This window comes from Emys orbicularis, chromosome 1, assembly GCF_028017835.1.
Source record: "Emys orbicularis isolate rEmyOrb1 chromosome 1, rEmyOrb1.hap1, whole genome shotgun sequence".
NCBI classification, from domain to species: Eukaryota; Metazoa; Chordata; order Testudines; family Emydidae; genus Emys; species Emys orbicularis.
This window is the reverse complement of record NC_088683.1, coordinates 123273290-123292854: the sequence shown is the minus strand read 5'-3', so window position 1 is coordinate 123292854 and position 19565 is coordinate 123273290. Positions and strand designations below refer to the sequence as shown.

Below are 19565 nucleotides of genomic sequence, written 5' to 3'. Positions count from 1 at the left end.
GGTCAGTGAGAACACTTGTAATGGAGAAGCTCTCAAAATACTACAGGTTATATGCATATAGCTACAAAACACTGTTAGCATTGAGCCTAAAGCAGCACTGGTCCGAACATTCCTTATGGACTTTCTATTTTTATCAGCATACTGCCTGAAGCAAGGACACTAGAATCATGAAACAGGAATGAGTTTATCACATACAGTGTGTAGTGTGCAAATGTTTTTCTTGAGCGTTACAAATTGTGAGGTGGGCTTGATTTCGCATCTTTTTGCCCTTTTTTCTTCATTGTGTCCAGGTTCATAGGAATTTTTTTTCCTTTTGAAATGTACCACCATTACTACCAGTGGTTCAGATCAAATGATAGTAGCAACAATCGGCGCACAAATGTAAACAAGCTGCTAGCTGCCATTAGTATTTTAACTACCATGTCATTCTGAGGAAGGTTAGAGGCTTTAAATTCTCAACAAGCATGGGTATGTCTACACTGCAATTAAAAATCTGTGGCTGACGCATGCCAGCTGACTCAGGCTAGCAGGGACCAGGCTAAGGGGCTGTTTAATTGTGGTGTAGATGTTCAGGCTTGTGGTGAAGCCTGGGATCTAGGATCCTGTGAGGTGGCAGGGTCCCAGAGCTTGGGCTGCAGTGCAAGTCCAAATGTCTACACCACAACTAAATAGCCCCTGAGCCTGAGTCAGCTAGCATGGGCCAGCTACGGGTATCTAACTGCAGTGAAGACATACCCCATAAGTGCTCTCATCATTGCTATCACTGGTGGGGCTGAAGCACAGCTGAATTACCTTACATTTTAAGTAAACAAACTCAAACCCACGATTGGAAATTAACTCCTTGTTCTACTGGTTTGCCAAACTGCATTACCTTTTCACGGGTTCTGTCTGTACAAGTGCTGCATCTATCATGGCTTTCATCCATAGCTCCATTTCCTTCCCTGTATCTGTGCAGAAATAATAGGTCCTCATGTTTGGATGAGCTGCCTGATTGGAAATGACAAGGTCATTGTAATAAAAAGACAAGATTTCTGTAAAAGAAAAAAAAAGGCAAATAATGTTATTGTTTTCTTACTCCATTGTTGTTAGGTTTATGAAAACACTACAAATAATTTATAGAAAACATTTTGTACAATATCATTCACTATTATGCTTTTTTTCAGTGCAATTAGATTAATAAAAGAATTAGCTTGAAAGTTTAATTGTTGCTTCTCTGTGAATGTACCCTGCTGAAATTATTTATATTTTTCTGCTATCAAAAATCCTATACCGATGTTCATAAAACATTAACTTAATATAAATATTAAATTATACATTTTCTGCAGCCTGAACAATTCAGTAAGTTTTAATTTGTACTCACCATTGTAACTTTCAGTGGTGTACAGCTCAACAGTCATTAAGGACAGCCAAAAAGGAACTCAAAGCCAAGAAATGAAATTCCATGTTAGGAGAGAATATGCAAGTGATTACTTTACTCATGATTAAAGAATATACCAACTAAAATAAATATTTAAACACAAAATAGTTTGTCTAATACTGAGAGGTAAGCACTAAACTCAATTTTTTTTCTTTTATCCATTCACATCATAGTAAATGCCTTAAGTGTTTTTTCCCAAAATTAAAAAGAGAGACAGCATGATGTGCACTAATTAGCAATCCCAGTTTCATAAACATAATGTGCACAATAGAGGAAAATACATCTTAGGACTTATATATGCGGCCCTGCATTTCAGACTAAGGGGGTTAAAAAGGCAGCATATACTAGTGTGCTGAAATGCAACTCCCCCATGTGAATGCTGCGGATGTGAAGTAAAAGGTACTTAAGGCCATGTCTATGCTACCACTTATGTCAGCAAAAAACTTATGTCACTCAGGGGTGGGGAAAAAACCCACCCTTAAGCAACATAAGTTTCGCTGGCATTAAGTGGTAGTATGCACAGCGATATGTTGGTGGGAGAGCTTCTCCCACTGACATAATTACTGCCGCTTGTTGGGGATGGTTTAATTATGTCAATGGGAAAGCTCTCTCCTGTCAACATAGAGCGGCTACTCGAGAGATCTTACAGTAGTGCAGCTGCATCAGTACAGCTGTGCTGCTGTAAGGTCTCTAGTGTAGACATAGCCTTAGTTGGCATTAACTTAATCCTCTTTAATCAGGACTAAGTTAACGCCAACAAGGGACCTTTTAGTTCATGCCCACAGTGTCCACACAGGGGAATTACAGTGCAGCACAGTAGTGCATGCTGTGATTCACACTCCTGCAGTTGAAACTGCAGGGCCATGTAGATATAGACTAGCCCCGTATGGAGACTGCAATTCCAAGCCACCAAGGTGTGCTTATTAAGAGATGTGAATTAAAAATAAAGGAGCTGCAAAATGATGAAATATGCCTGGTTAGCTCCTTCATCAAGTTTAGCAATTATCTGTCTATATCTACAACAAATTCATTTGCATATTAGACTACATTGTTTGGATCATCTGCATATAGTATTATGCATAATCAATCTCAGAGGCAGTTTGTTTATCCTATCTTGCATAAAGACACAGTGAAAAGTGTTCTGCACTCTATATTTGTTTAAACTGAAAATGAATGCCCTCACCTTAAAAGCATATTTGCGATTAATATGATCCTCAGAAGAAAGCATCGATATCTGAAAACTAGGCAGAAGTATGCTCCCCAATATTCCCTCTTCTTTTTCATCTAAAATATAATATTTGATTACAATAGTTTTATACACAGAGTACATACATTTAGACGCCCTTTCCCCTGGATATGTTTTTCATTTATTGAAAATCTGAGAATTTGACTGTATTCAGTGTTTGAGGATGGATTTCAGTAGATGGCCAGTATCCAGAGAGAACACCAGGAGTATTTTACTTTGATACTAGATTGATTGTTTAACATATAAGCTTTTCATGGCACAGGACAGTGGTAAGGAAGTTACTGAGGGGAGAGAAAGAGAAAGAATGTGGACTTGGAACCAAACAGCTAGATCGGGCATTGGGGCCAGCCTGGGAACTGGGTTAGGTAGGGGTCTGGGAGTGGGTGATACTAAGGGGTTGGCAGGCAGTCCCACTGTCAATTCTTCCACCTCCTCATTGTGCCCCACATTCATGTCCTCACTCAGCCTCTCTGGGATATAATGCCACAGGAGTGAGTGCCCCAGCAGCCTTGCTAAAGTTAGATAGTCAGACTAAGGCTCCTGTCTGGATAGCCACAGGAGGTTCATTTTAAAATGTTTCCTGTGAAAACCATAAATATTTTACTAATCAAATATTATGGAAAATTCAATTGTCCTCTAAAGACTTGCATCAGATACTAAATTCCATCACTGAAGTGGAAAATAGGATTTTTAATCCTGCTTTAACTGAATCTCTCAACATAAGCTTAACTAAGGAGTCACTAATAACGCCCCCCCAGTAGAGGCACATTGTGACTACTGGAGAAACATGAAAGCCAAAGAATCTGCAACTCAGAAATTACTGGGTGAATGTTGTATTTCACAGACAGTGCATGTCTAGCCTTAATATACCTTAAGATACGCTTCCACAGATGACACAATTTGTTCATAAAATGTACTGGATGCCTGCCTCTAATGACAGCTATGAAGCACAATGATAGCATTTTTCCAAACTGAGCACGCAGCCTACAAAGCAAACTATAATAGAAGAGCTATGCCATTAATGTACAAATATAAATCTTTTCACAATAGGCAAGGTTAACTTCTTCATATTACTACTTTGGGGATAAAGATTTTAATATAATGAGAGTATTTCACTATACCAGGGATCGGCAACCTTTGGCATGTGGCTCGCCAGGGTAAGCACTCTGGTGGGCCAGGCCAGTTTGTTTACCTGCCGCGTCGGCAGGTTCAGCCGATCGTGGCTCCCACTGGCTGCGGTTCACCGCTCCAGGCCAATGGGGGCTGTAGGAAGGGTGGCCAGCACATCCCTCGTCCTGCAGCCCCCATTTAGCCTGGAGCAGCGAACTGCGGCCAGTGGGAGCCGCGATCGGCCGAACCTGCCGACATGGCAGGTAAACAAACCAGCCTGGCCCGCCAGAGTGCTTACCCTGGCGAACCTCGTGCCAAAGGTTGCCGAGCCCTGCACTATCTCAACAACCCACAGAATAAACGTGAATGCCTAAATATCACATTAAAAGGTGCAGAACAAGGAAGGGAACCGATTTTTTTTAGTTGTCTTTTTCTTTTTTAGAACTGTGAAGTCAAGCCCTGAGCCTGCAAAGGTTTATGCAACTGAGTAATCCCACAGATGTCACATGACTTTCGTTTGGGGCGGTTTACAGAAGCGGTGGAAGATCCATAAAAGTGATGGGAGCATAGCCCCCACCTGCCCTCCATTCCTGCGCCCCTTAGCTGAGTTGCTCCAGCATTAGCATGCACAGCAGGAGTCGTCGTCCTATAGCTGGGCCAGTCAGTGAGAGGTTGTGCATGCTCATGCCAGAGCAACTCAGCTAAGGGACGCTGGAAGGAGTGTGTGCTTGTCACTTTTAAAAGTGGGAGGGCTATACCCTCCCACCTTTTTCATGCCTTAAGGGCAAGCGAGGGCGGGGCGCCTCAGGGAGAAGAGGCAGAGCGAGGGCGGGGTCAATCCAGGTGCCAGTGGATTCCCCACTTCTAGGGAGCTTCTGGTGGTGGTGCTCCAAGGGTACCTGGCCAGCGTGCCTCCAAAGGGATGTGATCTGCGCCGCAGCCAGCATTTCTTGCCCCCTGCATGGCCAGCCATTATGGGGGAGGCTAAATCTCCCCAAGCCTCTTATACATGCCGCCTATGAGTAATCTCAGTGATGCCAATGAGACTTACTCATGTGCACAGATCTTTTGCAGATCAAGGCCTAAAGTGCACAGTAAGTGTAAAATGCTTCCCAATCAGAATAATTGTCTTTTGCATCACTTTGCACACACGTAAATGACTGAAAAAGGTGTGGAAGTAGTACACCTGAAGATGAGCTCTGTGTAGTTCAAAAGCTTGTCGCTTTCACCAGAAGAAGTTGGTCCAATAAAATATACTACCTCACGCTCCTCATCTTTGAGAAAGTGTAAGGCAAAAGACAGTGACAAAAGAACCACTTGCATCCCACTGTTTATTCAGTACAACTTGCTAATACATGAGAGAGCAGAAAGATTTCAAAATAGTTTTAAAAAATGTTGGCCTCTGAGCCAATTTGCACATCCTTTCCAATTATTGACTGAAGTCGGGCATATTGAATTACAAGATTGAATGTTTTAAATCCCACATGACAACAGTTTATGCTCCTTAATATATTTACACTCCTTCTCTAGCATTTTAACTGAATTGAAGTCCTACAATATAGACACTACAAATCATACATTTTGCCATATCCTGAACTATTTAAAGTTTCTACAGAAATTTAGATTTATACTACAAAAGCACCGAGTAGTGCAAATCTGACATTTCAGCTATATGTCATGGGAGCCAGCCCCTAGCTGGAGAAGATAGCAAGGAGAAGATGAAGCTGGAGTCATGGAAGGCTATAGGTGGTTTGGGGGCTGGCTCCCACTCACTGCCCTGACAGTGTACCATGTCTTGGCGCCCCAGAGAGGGCAGGGTAGGTCCGGGAGCAAGGGCCATACAGCAGAGCAAGTATTAAGCAGCTTTCCTGCAGGGACACAGAGTGACAGAGCTCCCGACTCAGCATGGCCAGGGCAGGGATGTGACCTGCAACATCCTGGCAGCCAGGAGCTGCTTCGCGCACGTCAGCTTTGCTCCCTGCTCTGGGTAAACTCTGCGTAGCAGCAAGGAGTAACCAGAGCAGGAAGGGGGAGCAGGCTCAGCCAGACAGTAATGGCACTTCTGGCCGCCATGCTTGCTGCCCAAAGCGCTACTCCTCTGCTGCTAGGAACTCTGGGAAACATCTGGAGGACTTCTGGAACCTGAGTCAAGCAGAAAAGCAGTAAGGCTCAGACCCTTCAGGTTTTTGAAGCCTAGGTTAGCCCAACTGGTGTGTGGATGCAAAGGGGTTAGGCTTGAGCTCAGGCTCAAGCCCAGGCTTGAACTGCAGTGTAGACATACACAGTGTCTTGGAGCTAGCCTCCCAGTCGGGAGCGGGAGGGGGGGGGAGGGGGAGGAAAACAGACTTCGGCTAGTGGGGCTGGCGTTAGCGCTCTGAAAACAGCTGTGTAGACAGTTCTTTGAAGTTGTGGCTTGGCCTGGAGCTTGGGCTCTGAAACCTACAGAGGTGGTGAAGCTACAGAGTCCGAGCTGCAGTCTGAGCTGCAACTTCAAAAAGCTGTCTACACAGCTATTTTTAGAACACTAGCACAAGTCCTGCTACCCCAAGTCTGTCAATCCGGGCTGGAAGGCTCGATCCCGCGTGCTCCAAAGTGCTATGTAGACTACGAGATGCTGTGTATCATTTTTTCTTCTCTAGTCCAGAATATGAAAAAAATCTTGAAAAGGCAACATGGCATTTTCTCCTCCAAATAAACTAGTGTGTTCTGAAAACTCACTATGCTTATAGTTTCCAAATTTTTAAAAATCTGTTTCCCATCATCTGAGCTGTTATCTAGGTTACTCTGCCCACTACATCCATCTTCATTTGTACAAATAGGAGAGAATCTTCTTATGCTGTTCTATAAGATTTTTTGTTGTTGCAAGCAATATCTTTTCTATGTGAAAGCAGTCAGTCTTATTCCCCAGTGAAAACAGATAAACATAATACTCTAAGCATTTAAAAATTACAATGAAATCAGTTTTCTTTCTACCCTTAAATCAAGACTTCGTATTGGATTTTAACATGGTAAAATTTTGGACTAAACCTTATCAAACTTTTAAAACTGGTGTTACAGTCAGATAGACAACCAGAAATATTGTTTGCAATTGAAGAGCAAGTACACATTTTCCCCTTTTCATCTAAGTCCCTGAACGAGATAGCATTAACCTAGCACAAACAACTTCAAAAGGATAGGGTTTAGAATTTGTCTGCTTGTTTTGTTTTAATAACCATTTCTAGTAACTGTAAACCATTGTTGAAACACTTTTTGATTTAAATATGTCTCAGTAATGAAACGATAGCTAAAATAGCTGTCTGAAACTTCAGCTTCTTACTTTATACAGATTAGACAACTCTGCTTTTATTTCCGTGTCTCTTATCTAGCCTACGATTAACACCTTAATCAAGCATAGAACAAATGGGAAATTGGAAACAGACCTCTGAGCACATAAATAAAACTATGTTTAATAGCTGAATGGACAGCTCCATATGCTTCAGAGCTCAAGCTAGGACTTTAAAGTACCATCTACACAGCTATTCTTAAGAGTGCTAGTGTGAGCCCAGCTAGCCACAGTCTATTGATCTGGGCTGGGAGGCTTGCTGCTGCAGGCTGGGTAGACAGACCCTTAGACTTTTAGGTTCCAAAAACAAAACAAAACAAAACAAGCTCGCCGTTGCATTAGGGAGAAAAACATAAAATCAGAGATTCAACCAACCTAGAATATTAAACAAATGAAACTTCCATGGGCTGTGCAGACATACCCTTAAAGGACTTCCTAAAAGTAGGCAAACGTTACCAGGAAAACCACAAAATATGCACTGGCCATTTAACTAAATAAAATAACTGAAGCTCAACCAATGTCTCCATGTCTAAATTACAGTCCTACTGAGTAGACTAATTTTGACTCAGCAGTGGTTTATCCAACAACATGTAATCTTTCAAGTGCTGACTGCAAGCATGATGACTGCATTCCAATAATTCAGAATTTGAACTAACCAGAATAACAAGGAAAGCTTTTCTGCTTTGAGACTTAGTTTACCTTGATTAGCATAGAAATGTGCTGCACATTTTTCAAACAAGTACAATCATTTTCACTGTTTACTAGGCTAACGGCATTTTGGGCTGTATAAGTAGGAGCACTGCCAGCAGATCGAGGGACGTGATCATTCCCCTCTATTTGGCATAGGTGAGGCCTCATCTGGAGTACTGTGTCCAGTTTTGGGCCCCACACTACAAGAAGGATGTGGAAAAATTGGAAAGAGTCCAGCGGAGGGCAACAAAAATGATGAGGGGGCTGGAGCACATGACTTATGAGGAGAGGCTGAGGGAACTGGGATTATTTAGTCTGCAGAAGAGAAGAATGAGGGGGGGGATTTGACACCTGCTTTCAACTACCTGAAAGGGGGTTCCAAAGAGGATGGATCTAGACTGTTCTCAGTGGTAGCACATGACAGAACAAGGAGTAATGGTCTCAAGTTGCAGTGGGGAGGTTTAGGTTGGATATTGGGAAACACTTTTTCACTTGGAGGGTGGTGAAGCACTGGAATGGTTTACCTAGGGAGGTGGTGGAATCTCCTTCCTTAGAGGTTTTTAAGGTCAGGCTTGACAAAGCCCCGGCTGGGATGATTTAGTTGGGTATTGGTCCTGCTTTGAGCAGGGGGTTGGACTAGATGACCTCCTGAGGTCCCTTCCAACCCTGATATTCTATGATTCTATAATTCTTCAAAATAAACTGAAAATGCCATACACCTCTGCCAAAGTCCAAAACTACTGATTAGCTTTGAATATCTAAATTATGGTTTGCACCTCCTCTCTCATGAGAGATCATGAATTATATGTCATGGTATTTTTGTTTCATCACCCACTGCTCCCAGTTTCACCAACAGCATCAAAAGTGGAGATTGGGAACACCACATATGACATTTCTATCATTTCAGACACCTGATGAGTATCCAAGAGAGCTGGGTAGATCGGAGAAATGTCTTTTGCCCCGCCCCTCTCCATCATCACAAGCATCACTGTTTTTGCCCTCCCTATCTGTCTCTAGGAGTGAACTTCCCCATAATCAGTTTATCATTTTTGCAGTTGAAGTCAAATTTACCTTGGCATATCTACTCACTAATATAATAAATTTTTAAAAAACTGACAGCAAGGTGGTGAAATATTAGAGGTGTCAATTATTTACACAATATTTTGCTCTGCCTGGCAAAGAAGTCTTTGAGACAAACAAATAAGAAAGGAAGAATGCCCCCAGTACATATTAAAGGGTGGGGCCCTTTGTTTTAACAGAGAAGAGGAATTACCCTTTTATTTGCAAGTGTGGCTGGGCTGGTAGAAAAGTGGTCATCGCCCCTTTAAGACCCCTGTCCCAGAAAGGTTTTCCTACTCCACATAGGAAGCAAGGAAAGGCAGACCAAGTCAGCATGGTGACTTGCCCTCACTCCCCCCCCCTCCAGTTGGGGGGGGGGGGTATTTATACGGAGAGCTGTGCCAGAAAAGCCCCCTTTTATCTGGACCAGGCAAGCTTGTGGTGGATGTCCAGTGCAGGTACTCCACAGGGAATGGATATGTTGATCTCATAAAATGGACTGGTAAAGAATTTTAAAAAGAGCAGAGAAAGGGGATTTGGGGTTCCTACAACTGGTATGGTGGGGGGGGGGGGAAGTCAACCCCCTTCGTTATAGCCTTCCCCCGCACAACCCTCATATGAGGGGGGTGGCTGGGTCCCAACAGTGGATTGGCTGTTGGGGACAGTCCCCGAGTATATGGCAAGGGTTATGGAATTACTTGCACTGTACTAGTCTATCTGCCACATACTCCCAGATATTTAACAATAAAGCTGCAGCCTAATTAAACCACATCCAGTGCCTCCTGTCCTCCTTCTGGCATAGCCAAACACACAATGTCAGCAGTTGGTTTTGACCTGGGAGGTGCAGCTAGTTCTATTAGTGTGCTGATTTTACATGTCAAGTTAACCAACAGCTCTTTGCACCCTTTCACCAATTAGAAGACAGGATTAGCTTTATTTTAAAGGCTCAATTGTAGTGGGCAGGGGACAGAAGGGTGGGGGAAGAACAGTTTATGTCAACAATTCTTACAAACTTTTTTTTTTTTTTTTTTAAAGACACTAAGATTTTCCTGTTTCCAAAGTAAAGCAAAAACAAACCTTTCTAAAGAAAACTTACCTCTGTAATAGAAGAGGCACAGATCAGAAAGCACAAACCATCGTTTCTTCCACAGCTTCATACCAGTACTATCCTACATTAAATCAAAGTGTTCAAGTAAGCATTTGTCAGACTATCAACAATTAATGCCTCATACTGAAAACAGATCCCCTGGTTTGCAGTGATTTTATGCCATCCATTGATTTTCTTGTTTAAGAGCATGTTTTATGCACATTTGATTTCTTAACATAGTCCTGACTTTAAATACCAAGCTGATTACCAGAAAGCATACAGCTGATCTAAGATTAAATGAAATACAAGCCCATTATTTTAGGAACCTAGAGACAACAATTTACAGTAAATGGGAAGAAGGAAATAAACATTATGCTTTTTTTTAGAGGAACTATGTGAGCCAATATTTAAAAAGCTATCCTTATCCTTTGTTGTCTTTCATATCAAGTGTGTGCCAAACTCCCTGCTCCACCAGTATTCATACACCTAAAGCAAATTTCTCTCCAACATAAAAAAATTTATTTCTAAACCAATTTCATTTGCTTTTATGTATGTAACCAATTTGCAATACATTTCTCAGAATGAAGGACTGCCACCACTACTGCAGTGTAAGTAAGATGAAGCTTTGCAGTGTGCACATCCTGGTAAAATAAGATTTAATAAATATGTTAATCTACTCCAAAAAGAAAGGTATGTGTGAATTTTAAAAGTATTCTTGTACTGAATGGGGTTTAAAGTGATATTCAAGGATGGCACTATAGTAAAACCCTAAGCTTTATATACACTCAAATAAGGAGAGAGTATGTTATAAAAAAATTAGAAGAGTCATCAAATTTTTGGGCCTCTCTTTTCAAGCTTTGCTCCCTAGGTAAAAAACAAATATTACCCAGAGTGTAAAACCTACTTTTTCTGAATAATTTTATCTATACTTAGCAAACCCTCTGCCACTGACAGTTTTCATAATTAGAATATTTGGCACTTTATGGAAACTTGCATCAGAGGATCTCAAAACGCTTTACAAAACATTAATGAATTAAGTCTCAACAATGTCTCTGATATTCCTATTTCACAGATCGGGAAACAAGAACATAAAGGTCTTGCCCTACCAAGGTCATACACTACCTCAGCAGTGGAACTGGGACTAGAAAGCAGGGAACTTGACTCCCAGGACTGTGCTTTAGCCACAAGAGCATTAATTTTAAAGACTTGAAATGCTTCTAAAAGCTTTTTTTGAATCTAAAGCATTCTTTTAACCCGTGAAAGACTATTTAAGAGGTTGTTTAATTGAGCCATCCAACACAACAGACATTCTCTTACTCAAGGACCTCAACTGATATCTACAGGGATCAAGAAAATTCCCCAAATCATGCCCATAACTGCACCACTACTCAAATATTATGGATTTTATTTTTTGCTTTCCTTTGAATCATCAGGCCAAGATGCAGAAGAGTTGAGTTGATGGTTCTGGTATGGCAAATCCTCCAGTAAAGTCAATACATTTGTATATGGTGTATTTGCAAGCTACTATTTGTTTTCTTTTAGTTGAGTGTCATTACACAGCAATTGGACAGTGTTTTCAATAAATGAGAAAGTTAAGAATTGGTTCTAGACTCAGATTTGGTAGAAAGAACATAGAACGGGGTGGGCAAACTACGGCCCGCAGGCCGCATCCGCCCCACGAGCAGTTTTAAGCTGGCCCATGAGCTGCACCAGCGACTCCGCCCCGCTTAGGCACTCCGGCTAGGGCGCTGGGTCGGAGCTGCACCAGCGGCTCGGCCCCGCTCCGGCCAGGGCACTGAGTCGGGACCACACCAGCGGCTCGGCCCCCCTCTGGCATTCTGGCCGGGGACACCACGTGGCTCGCTCCGGCCGGGGCACTTTGTCAGGGGCTGCATCAGTGGCTTGGCCCCGCTCCGGCCGAGGCGCTGGGTCGGGGCCGCACCATACGGCTCCCGGAAGCGGCATGGCCCCGCTCCAGCTCCTACGTGCTCCAATGGGACTGCAGGGGCGGTGCCTATGGATGGAGCAGCGAGCAAAACCGCCTGGCTGCGCCTCCACGTAGGAGGCGGAGAAGGGACATGCCACTGCTTCTGGGAGCTGCTTGAGGTAAGCGCCACTCGGAGCCTGCATCCCCCTGAGCCTCTACCCACGCCCCAATCCCCTGCTCCAGCCCTGATCCCCCTCCCGCTCTCCAAACCCCTCGATCCCAGCCCAGAGCACCCTCCTGCACCCCAAACCTCTGATCCCCAGCCCTAACCTCCCGCACCCACAGCCAGAATCTGCACCCCTTCCCGCACCCCAGTCCTGATCCCCCTCCCACTCTCTGAACCCCTCGGTTCCAGCCCAGAGCACCCTCCGACATCCCAAACTCCTCATCCCCAGCCCCACCCCAGAGCCTGCACCCCAACCCCAATTTTGTGAGCATTCATGGCCTGCCACAAAATTTCTATTCTGCGATGTGGCCCTTGGGCCAAAAAGTTTGCCCAACCCTGATACAGAATGATGTTGTGTGTAATGAGCTTACACATCCTGAGACTCAAATTACTGTTCTCTATAATTAAATATAGTAGGAATACTATTACTAGTTAACTTATTAGAGAAAGAAAGCTGTATGTACTTTAACTGTAGCTCTCTGAAGGACATATCATATCCAGATAATGCTCTTAGATCAGCTGACTTGTGTCACTGTCATTGTAAATACTTACACAGCACAGTAAGTTATAGCATCCCCTTCCTATCTGAAACCACCATTCAAATGTTAAGAGAATAATTAAGTCTGTACGCCCGCTCCAGCCGAGTTTACCTTAAAATCTATCTGCTGTAGTCTTTTCATTAGTGAAACAAGATAGGAATTACATTCTAAAAGGGGTTTGAACATTCGTATATAGCAATGAGAATACAACCTTTACAAAAATAGCATAGCTCTGTACCTTAATTTACTCCTTCTCCCATAGTAAGTCTTTCGTTCTTGAATATTTCAGCACTACCATGATATACTAACCGGACAAGATATTATGTATCCCTTAAGAAATGAATAATATGTAAGAGGAACTCTCCCCTCCTCCTGAGCATTCCAATAAAGAAAGTATCAAGTTGTTTTAGCAACAGAAGTATATCTTCCTATAAAAACAAATTACAAAGACACAGCTCAGGATAAAAAGGGAGCGGTTACTCACCAGTACAATAACTTGAGTCCTTCAAAATGTTCTGCCTCTGTGGATGCTTCACTGTAAGATATATGCATGTTTGTGTACTCTCAACTGGAGATTGTGAAAGGCCACAATCTCAGAGGTGTGCCTGGTGCTCCCACGTAAGGTCATATAGGGAGATGTGGACCCACCACCAATCCAATTCCTTCTTAACCATGAAGCCTGGAAGACTCCACAGCAGAAGAAAAGGTGAACAGGAGGTGGGGCATCCATAGGGGACAAAAGATCTCAAAGAACTCAAGTTACTGTACAGGTAAGTGACTGGTTCTTCAAATATATATCTCTATAGATGCTTCACTATAGCAGATTCCCAATCAGTCTCTCATCACTGGGCCCTAGTGGAGTCAGCTGTCACTCTGTGAGGGGGATGTACCCCAGCAGTTTCACAGAAGGTCAAGATACAACCCAAAACCACTTCAATAGTTGAGTGGAAACTAGCTGTCCCTTCATCCTTTTGGCAAAGGATACAGAGTCTGGGAGAAGCCCTGAAGTCTTAGTTCTGCCAAGGTAGAAAGCCAAGGCACTTCTGACATCTAATGTGTGGAGACTAATTTCCTCCCTCGGGGTATGGAACTTAGGATATAATAAATGGATCTCTTGGTTGATGTGAGATTCCAATGATACTTTATGGATGAATTGAAGATGGAGGCATAGCATGACCCTGTCATAGTAGGAAGTAGCTTACTATGGTTCTGACATGAGTGCCCCAAGTTCTCCCAGCCATCACCTCAGCCAGAAGGATATCAGAAATGAAGCCTCAAGGGAGATGTGAGAAGGACCAGGTAGCCTTCGGCTCAAACGGGGAGCTGCTCAAGACACTGAGGACCAGATTAAGGTTCCATGGAGAAGCGTGGTTTCGGACAAGAGGGAATAACTTGTATAAATCCTTAGGGAATCTGGTGGTGGTTCGATAGGCAAAGAGTGAAACCCCTTCTATAGGTAAGTGGAAGGCCATAACAGTGGCCAGGAGTACTCTAACTCAGCTCACTGAAAGACCTCATGTCTAAGTCCAATAGGTCATCTAGAATCCCTAGAGTGGAGCTTCTGATCCCTAGAGTGGAGAGGATTGCAGAGTGGTGAAAACACCAGGAATGGAAGCATTTCCATTTTGGCAGTAAGTCTTACGTGTAGCAGGTTTCTTGATAGACAGAAGGACTGACTGAACATTGGCTGAGCTGTGAACTCTGTGCCCGAGAACCATCTAGGAGCCAAGTTGTCAGGTCCAGAGACTAGAGGTTGCAATAGGTCAGGGCACCTGAGCTTTATGACAGGAGATCTTTCCTGAGGGTAAGGCGGAGAGGCACTGCCAGAAAACAAAGTACCACACTTGCCTCAGCCACAATGGTGCTATCATGATAGCCCTCACCCTCTCTTATCTCAGTCTGAAGCAAAGTCTTGATGATTAGAGGAACAGGCAAGTAAGCATAGAGCAGGAAGTGGGGCCAAGATTCTAGTGAGGAATCTTCCAAGGAATTGTGGCCATATGCTCTTCTGGAGCAGAAGAGATGACATTTTACATTGCTTGAAGCTGTGAAGAAGTCTACCTTGACGAGGCCTCAGATCTGGCAGATGCTGTGGAAAATGGAGCCACGGAGCTTCCCATGCGTGGTCCCGATGGCCATCCCTGTTCTGAAGACCTGGCTGGTAAATCATGGAGATTTCTGTGTAATGTAAAAAGTATCAGTCCCACAGCCTTAGCAATTCTGTGCTTAAGGACTGGGATCTTGTTCCCACTTGTCAGTTTTTGTACTATACAGCTACAAACTACCCTGTTGTCTCACATTACCCTTAGAGTGTGCCCCTCGGTATCACAGAGGAAGTGCTAACACACAGACTGCCCTTAGTTCCAGGATGTTAATGTGAAGCAATGTCTCTTGTGAGGACCATCGGTCTTGTGCTGTGGCACCTCAGATGCGATCCCCCCCAAATGAGGAAAGAAGTGTCCATAATGAGCTGTTTCTGAAGTGGTGGATGTGAAAATGGAGTTCCCATAAAGATCTTTAGTGGGACTTTCCACCACCCGAAAGAGTCTACTACTTACATAGGCATGGTGATTTGTTTGGAAAGACTGTCTGTTTAGGGTGTACGTAATCCTTAGCCATGCCTGAAGACACCTGAAGTGCAATCTTGCATGCCGTGTAATGAACAAGGAGACCAAAATGTAGCCCGGCAGATTCTTGCAGTTATTGGGGACTATGCTGTAAAGGTCAGTCTGGACATAGTGAAGAATCTGTCATTGGGAAGGTAAGCCCAAGCGGTTAGGGAGTTTGGCGAGGACCCGATTAAGTCTATTGCTGGAATGGTATTAGACTTTTTTTATATTGACACAGAGGCCCAGAGACTGATATAGGGTTATAGATGGTTGCTAATTGAGCCTCTTGGGAGGAGTGGCCTCTGAGGAGCCAGTTGTACAAATATGGAAAGGTGTAACCTATTTATCATTGTGGCCCACAATGTGTTACAAGGACTTTAGGTTGAGAACCATAGCACCTCCACCACCAACCCCTCCACAGTCCCCTATGCCCAGCACCCCCTGCCCAGAGACCCCGCCACAGAATGGGGCCACGAGCGGCACCCTGGGCACGGGGCCAGACCCTGCCGTGTGGGACCATGCAGCCTAAAACCTGGGGGTGCTGCAGCACCCATACTCCCCTAGCTCCCAGAACCCCGACACCCCTCACTGCCCAGAGTGCCTCCACAGCCCAGTGTGGGGGGGGGGGGGGGGGAAAGAGGATAGCTCAGTGGTTTGAGCATTGGCCTGCTAAACCCAGTTTGTGAGTTCAATCCTTGAGGGGGCCACTTGGGGATCTGGGGCAAAATCAGTACTTGGTCCTGCTAGTGAAGGCAGGGGGTTGGACTCGACCTTTCAAGGTCCCTTCCAGTTCTAGGAGATAGGATATCTCCATTAAAAAAAAAAAAAAAAAACCCACCCGGAGACCCACTCTCCTGTACCCTGTGGCACTCACCAGCCCCATGCTGCCGGGAGCGCTCCAGCAGGCTGCCAGATGCTGTCTCCCCCTCAGCCAGCCCTGCCCCCTTGCAGACCAGAGCAGCAAATTTTGAATTTTTTTTAGCACACAACTAGGCTGCAGCTGTGTGCAAATTGGGTCGCATGTGGGCCACAGGTTGAGAACCGCTGATCTAGCCTCTCTCTTTGCAGGACCTGCCTTTAAACTCATGTGGACTGTACATCACAACGGGACATGAGTTTTTCTGAGACACTCAAAATAGCCTGCCTGTAACTGTGGAAGAAAGACCTGGGTCAGGTCTGGCCGGGCTTGAACCCAAGGGTCTTAGGCATAAAACGGAGAAGTGCCATATACCACAATAGGGACAGCAAGAAGTTGGGGGTGGGGGGCTCAGGAACCCTCTGAGCACAAGTTGTGCTACCACAAAGAAGAAAATAACTAGGCAAAATGAAAACTAACTGCATAAACAAAAACAACAAGGAAAGAAAGAAAAAGGCAGGAAGTAGATGAAAGCAGCAGATACATCAATTGTTCTGTCTCAAGCCACAGGAACTGATAAGGAACTGGAGTGGCAGTGGGCCCGCGCCTCTTTATATGTCCTGGCCTGAGAGCACGAGGCACTGCTCTCACAGGTGCGGCCCTATGGACGCTGCTTTTTGCAACCTCCAGTTGAGAGGGCACAAGTGAGCGCACATCCTATGGTGGAAATATACTCAAAGGCGTGAATATTATGGAGAGGAATGTGAGGGAAGGAAAATCATGCATTATGTGTTTGATGAATTTCACTACCATGAGGGGTAAATACATAACAAGGTGATTCAAAGAATAGTGCATCCAGATGTAGTCTATGTGGTAATCTCTCATTTCAGAAATTGAATTTACTTCCCTCATATTCCTCTCCATAATACTCACTCCTTTTGAGTATATAAGGATGTGCGCTCACGTGTGTCCTCTCAACTGGAGGTTGCAAAAAGCAGCGTCCGTAGGGCCGCACCTGTGAGAGCCGTGCCTTGTGCTCTCAGGCCAGAACATATAAAGGAGGCGCGGACCCACTGCCTTCCCCCTTCTGTGCTCCCTTGGTCATGTTTTCAGGGTAGGCCTGAGGGTCGGCTTAAGGGGTGATCCTCCACCAAACAAAAGGAAACATTCTCAAACAAAAACCCAGGGAGATACATTTCGCTGCCCCCCTCGCTTGGGCAAGGTGTCATCCAGTTGGTTGCCCTGGGGTGTCAGTCCTTCCCCTAGCAGGCACTCAGGTTTGGCTGTTTCCCCTATGGCAGTGTTTCCCAAACTTGGGACGCCACTTGTGTAGGTAAAGCCCCTGGCGGGCCGGGCCGGTTTGTTTACCTGCCGCGTCCGCAGGTCCGGCCGATCGCGGCTCTCACTGGCCGCGGTTCGCTGCTCCAGGCCGATGGGAGCTGCTGGAAGCGGCGCGGGCCGAGGGACGTACTGGCCACTGCTTCCAGCAGCTCCCATCGGCCTGGAGTGGCGAACCGCGGCCAGTGGGAGCCGCGATCGGCCGGACCTGCGGACGCGGCAGGTAAACAAACCGGCCTGGTCCACCAGGGGCTTTCCCTAAACAAGCATCTTCCCAAGTTTGGGAAACACTGCCTTATGGGAAGGAGCACAGCCTCTCACCCTGGAACAGTCTATTTTCCTGCTGCCACTAGCCTGGCAGCAGCTTGTCTCTCGCTCCTCTTTTGCTCTCCCCAAAGGAGTGTTTTTTAAAGGCTTCAGGCAGCCCTTAATTGGATTCAGGTGTCCCTAATTGATCTGAGGTAACCCCTTCTCAGCTTGTAGGAAAAAGGGCCTTCAACATTCTAGGGCTAATATATTGGCCTTCCAGGACCCTCTTGCAGCCGTCCGGCCTGACTCTGTCACAAATTATAGGCACGCCAATGTGCACAGAAGGCCTCAAGGCTTTCTTTATGAAAATCAAATCCTACCTTTGCACACAATATGTATGTTTGCATCCCTATATACATCCCTCCTTTTCAAACAGAGCTTCCAGTATCTTGATAGATTAACAGAAACTAGAGTTAGAAAATACCTATTAGGTCATCTAGTTTATCATCCTGCTGATATAGATTTGCTCCTTACATAACATTTTTTAATAATCACTGTTTGCATTTGTGTCTCTCAAATTATTAGGTGTCCACTTCCTGGAGTGCGAACCCACGACGACTTGTGGCCCAAATGTGAAGACCTTTGATGACAGTGACACCTCTGAAGGAAACATTTGCAATTTAGCAGCACGTAGCCCAAAATGTGAAGTTATAGTGCATCAAAGGAAGACATCTGCCATCCAAAAAAGTCATCACAATACTGATGATTCTGATTACAAGCTATCTTAAGCAGCGCTGCTTAGCACTCATTTTTCTTAGGGAGGAGCTGATTCTAAAAGAATGCTTCTTAAAAAACATAACTATCTTGACAGCCAAGAGCAAACAATCACAGCAACAGACACTGGCAAAGACATTCAGACCTCTAAAATGACTTTACTAGTATTAAGATACATTCAGTGTCTTGAATTTAAAATTGTCTAAATCTTCAGACAATGATCAAAAATGTTTGTGTAAAACAGTCTAATGATAGAAATGTTATTGATCAAGCGTTTTTTGCCTCAGGTCCACACACTCATGAGAAGTCCTTCTATATCACAGCACAAAACTGTCCATTATCCAGAATAGGACAAAGAATTGTCTGATGAATGAAAAGCAATCAACTTTTGTTATACAAAGGGATATTATATGTAGATCTAAAAAAAGGACAATTTTAAATATTGCTTGTAAAATGATGGTACTAAACAAGATCCACAGGCTTTGCATCGTGCTAACGTAACCCATATGCTTTATACTGCAGTATATAACTTCGTTCCTCCACATAAGTGGGAGAGAAACAGTGGGGAGGAGACATGGATCTTAGCTGGATACTCTCTCTCAGCACATGTGCAGACAGCAGGGCAGGGCAACTCAGTTAAAGACCCAGAAACTTCCAGAATAAGGTGGTAGTTACCAGACATGTTCAGTAGATGTTCTGGGCTGTATATAAAGTTTTCATTGTGGACAACCCATCTGGCAGGTTACACCCTAGTCACGTTCTGAGAACTGTGCCAAACAGAGAGCAAAAGAGAGTAGGGATTTTAATAAAGGAGTTAAGAACAACCCTGTGGACTCAACAGCTGATCGATGCAGAACCAAGAATTGTGTCTGCTGTGAGGGCTAGGTCCCAATACCTCTATCTTTGGATACAAGTGAGAGCAACTTCAGCTTTACTGGCTAAGGAAGCCCTTCATTAGGATAATGTTTGGTCCACCACAATATGTTTTATGGACCTAGAGGGACAGGTGGGAGAAGTATGTGTCACCTCTAGCAGCTACAGAGCCTGTAGAACATATACTTAGCTATCAGCTAACTGCTTTAAACTGGGATTCTGTTTCAGAAAGAGAATGAGGCA

General features: G+C 44.4%; 1 protein-coding gene across 3 annotated transcripts in view; it reads right to left on the bottom strand.

Annotated features, from left to right (window-relative positions):
- The window catches only part of PLEKHA5 (pleckstrin homology domain containing A5), a 280511-nt gene that overhangs the window by 87024 nt on the left and 173922 nt on the right, over positions 1-19565 (bottom strand). For 2 of the 3 annotated variants that reach the window (XM_065422970.1, XM_065422971.1), the window contains exons 7-9: positions 9941-10013; positions 2601-2701; positions 872-987 (exon numbers count right to left, since the gene is read on the bottom strand). In XM_065422970.1, coding sequence (XP_065279042.1) covers positions 872-987; positions 2601-2701; positions 9941-10013 — 290 coding nt within the window. Of the gene's footprint in view, positions 1-871; positions 988-2600; positions 2702-9940; positions 10014-19565 lie in introns of those variants that run through there. The other variant, XR_010562446.1, reaches the window with a different exon arrangement.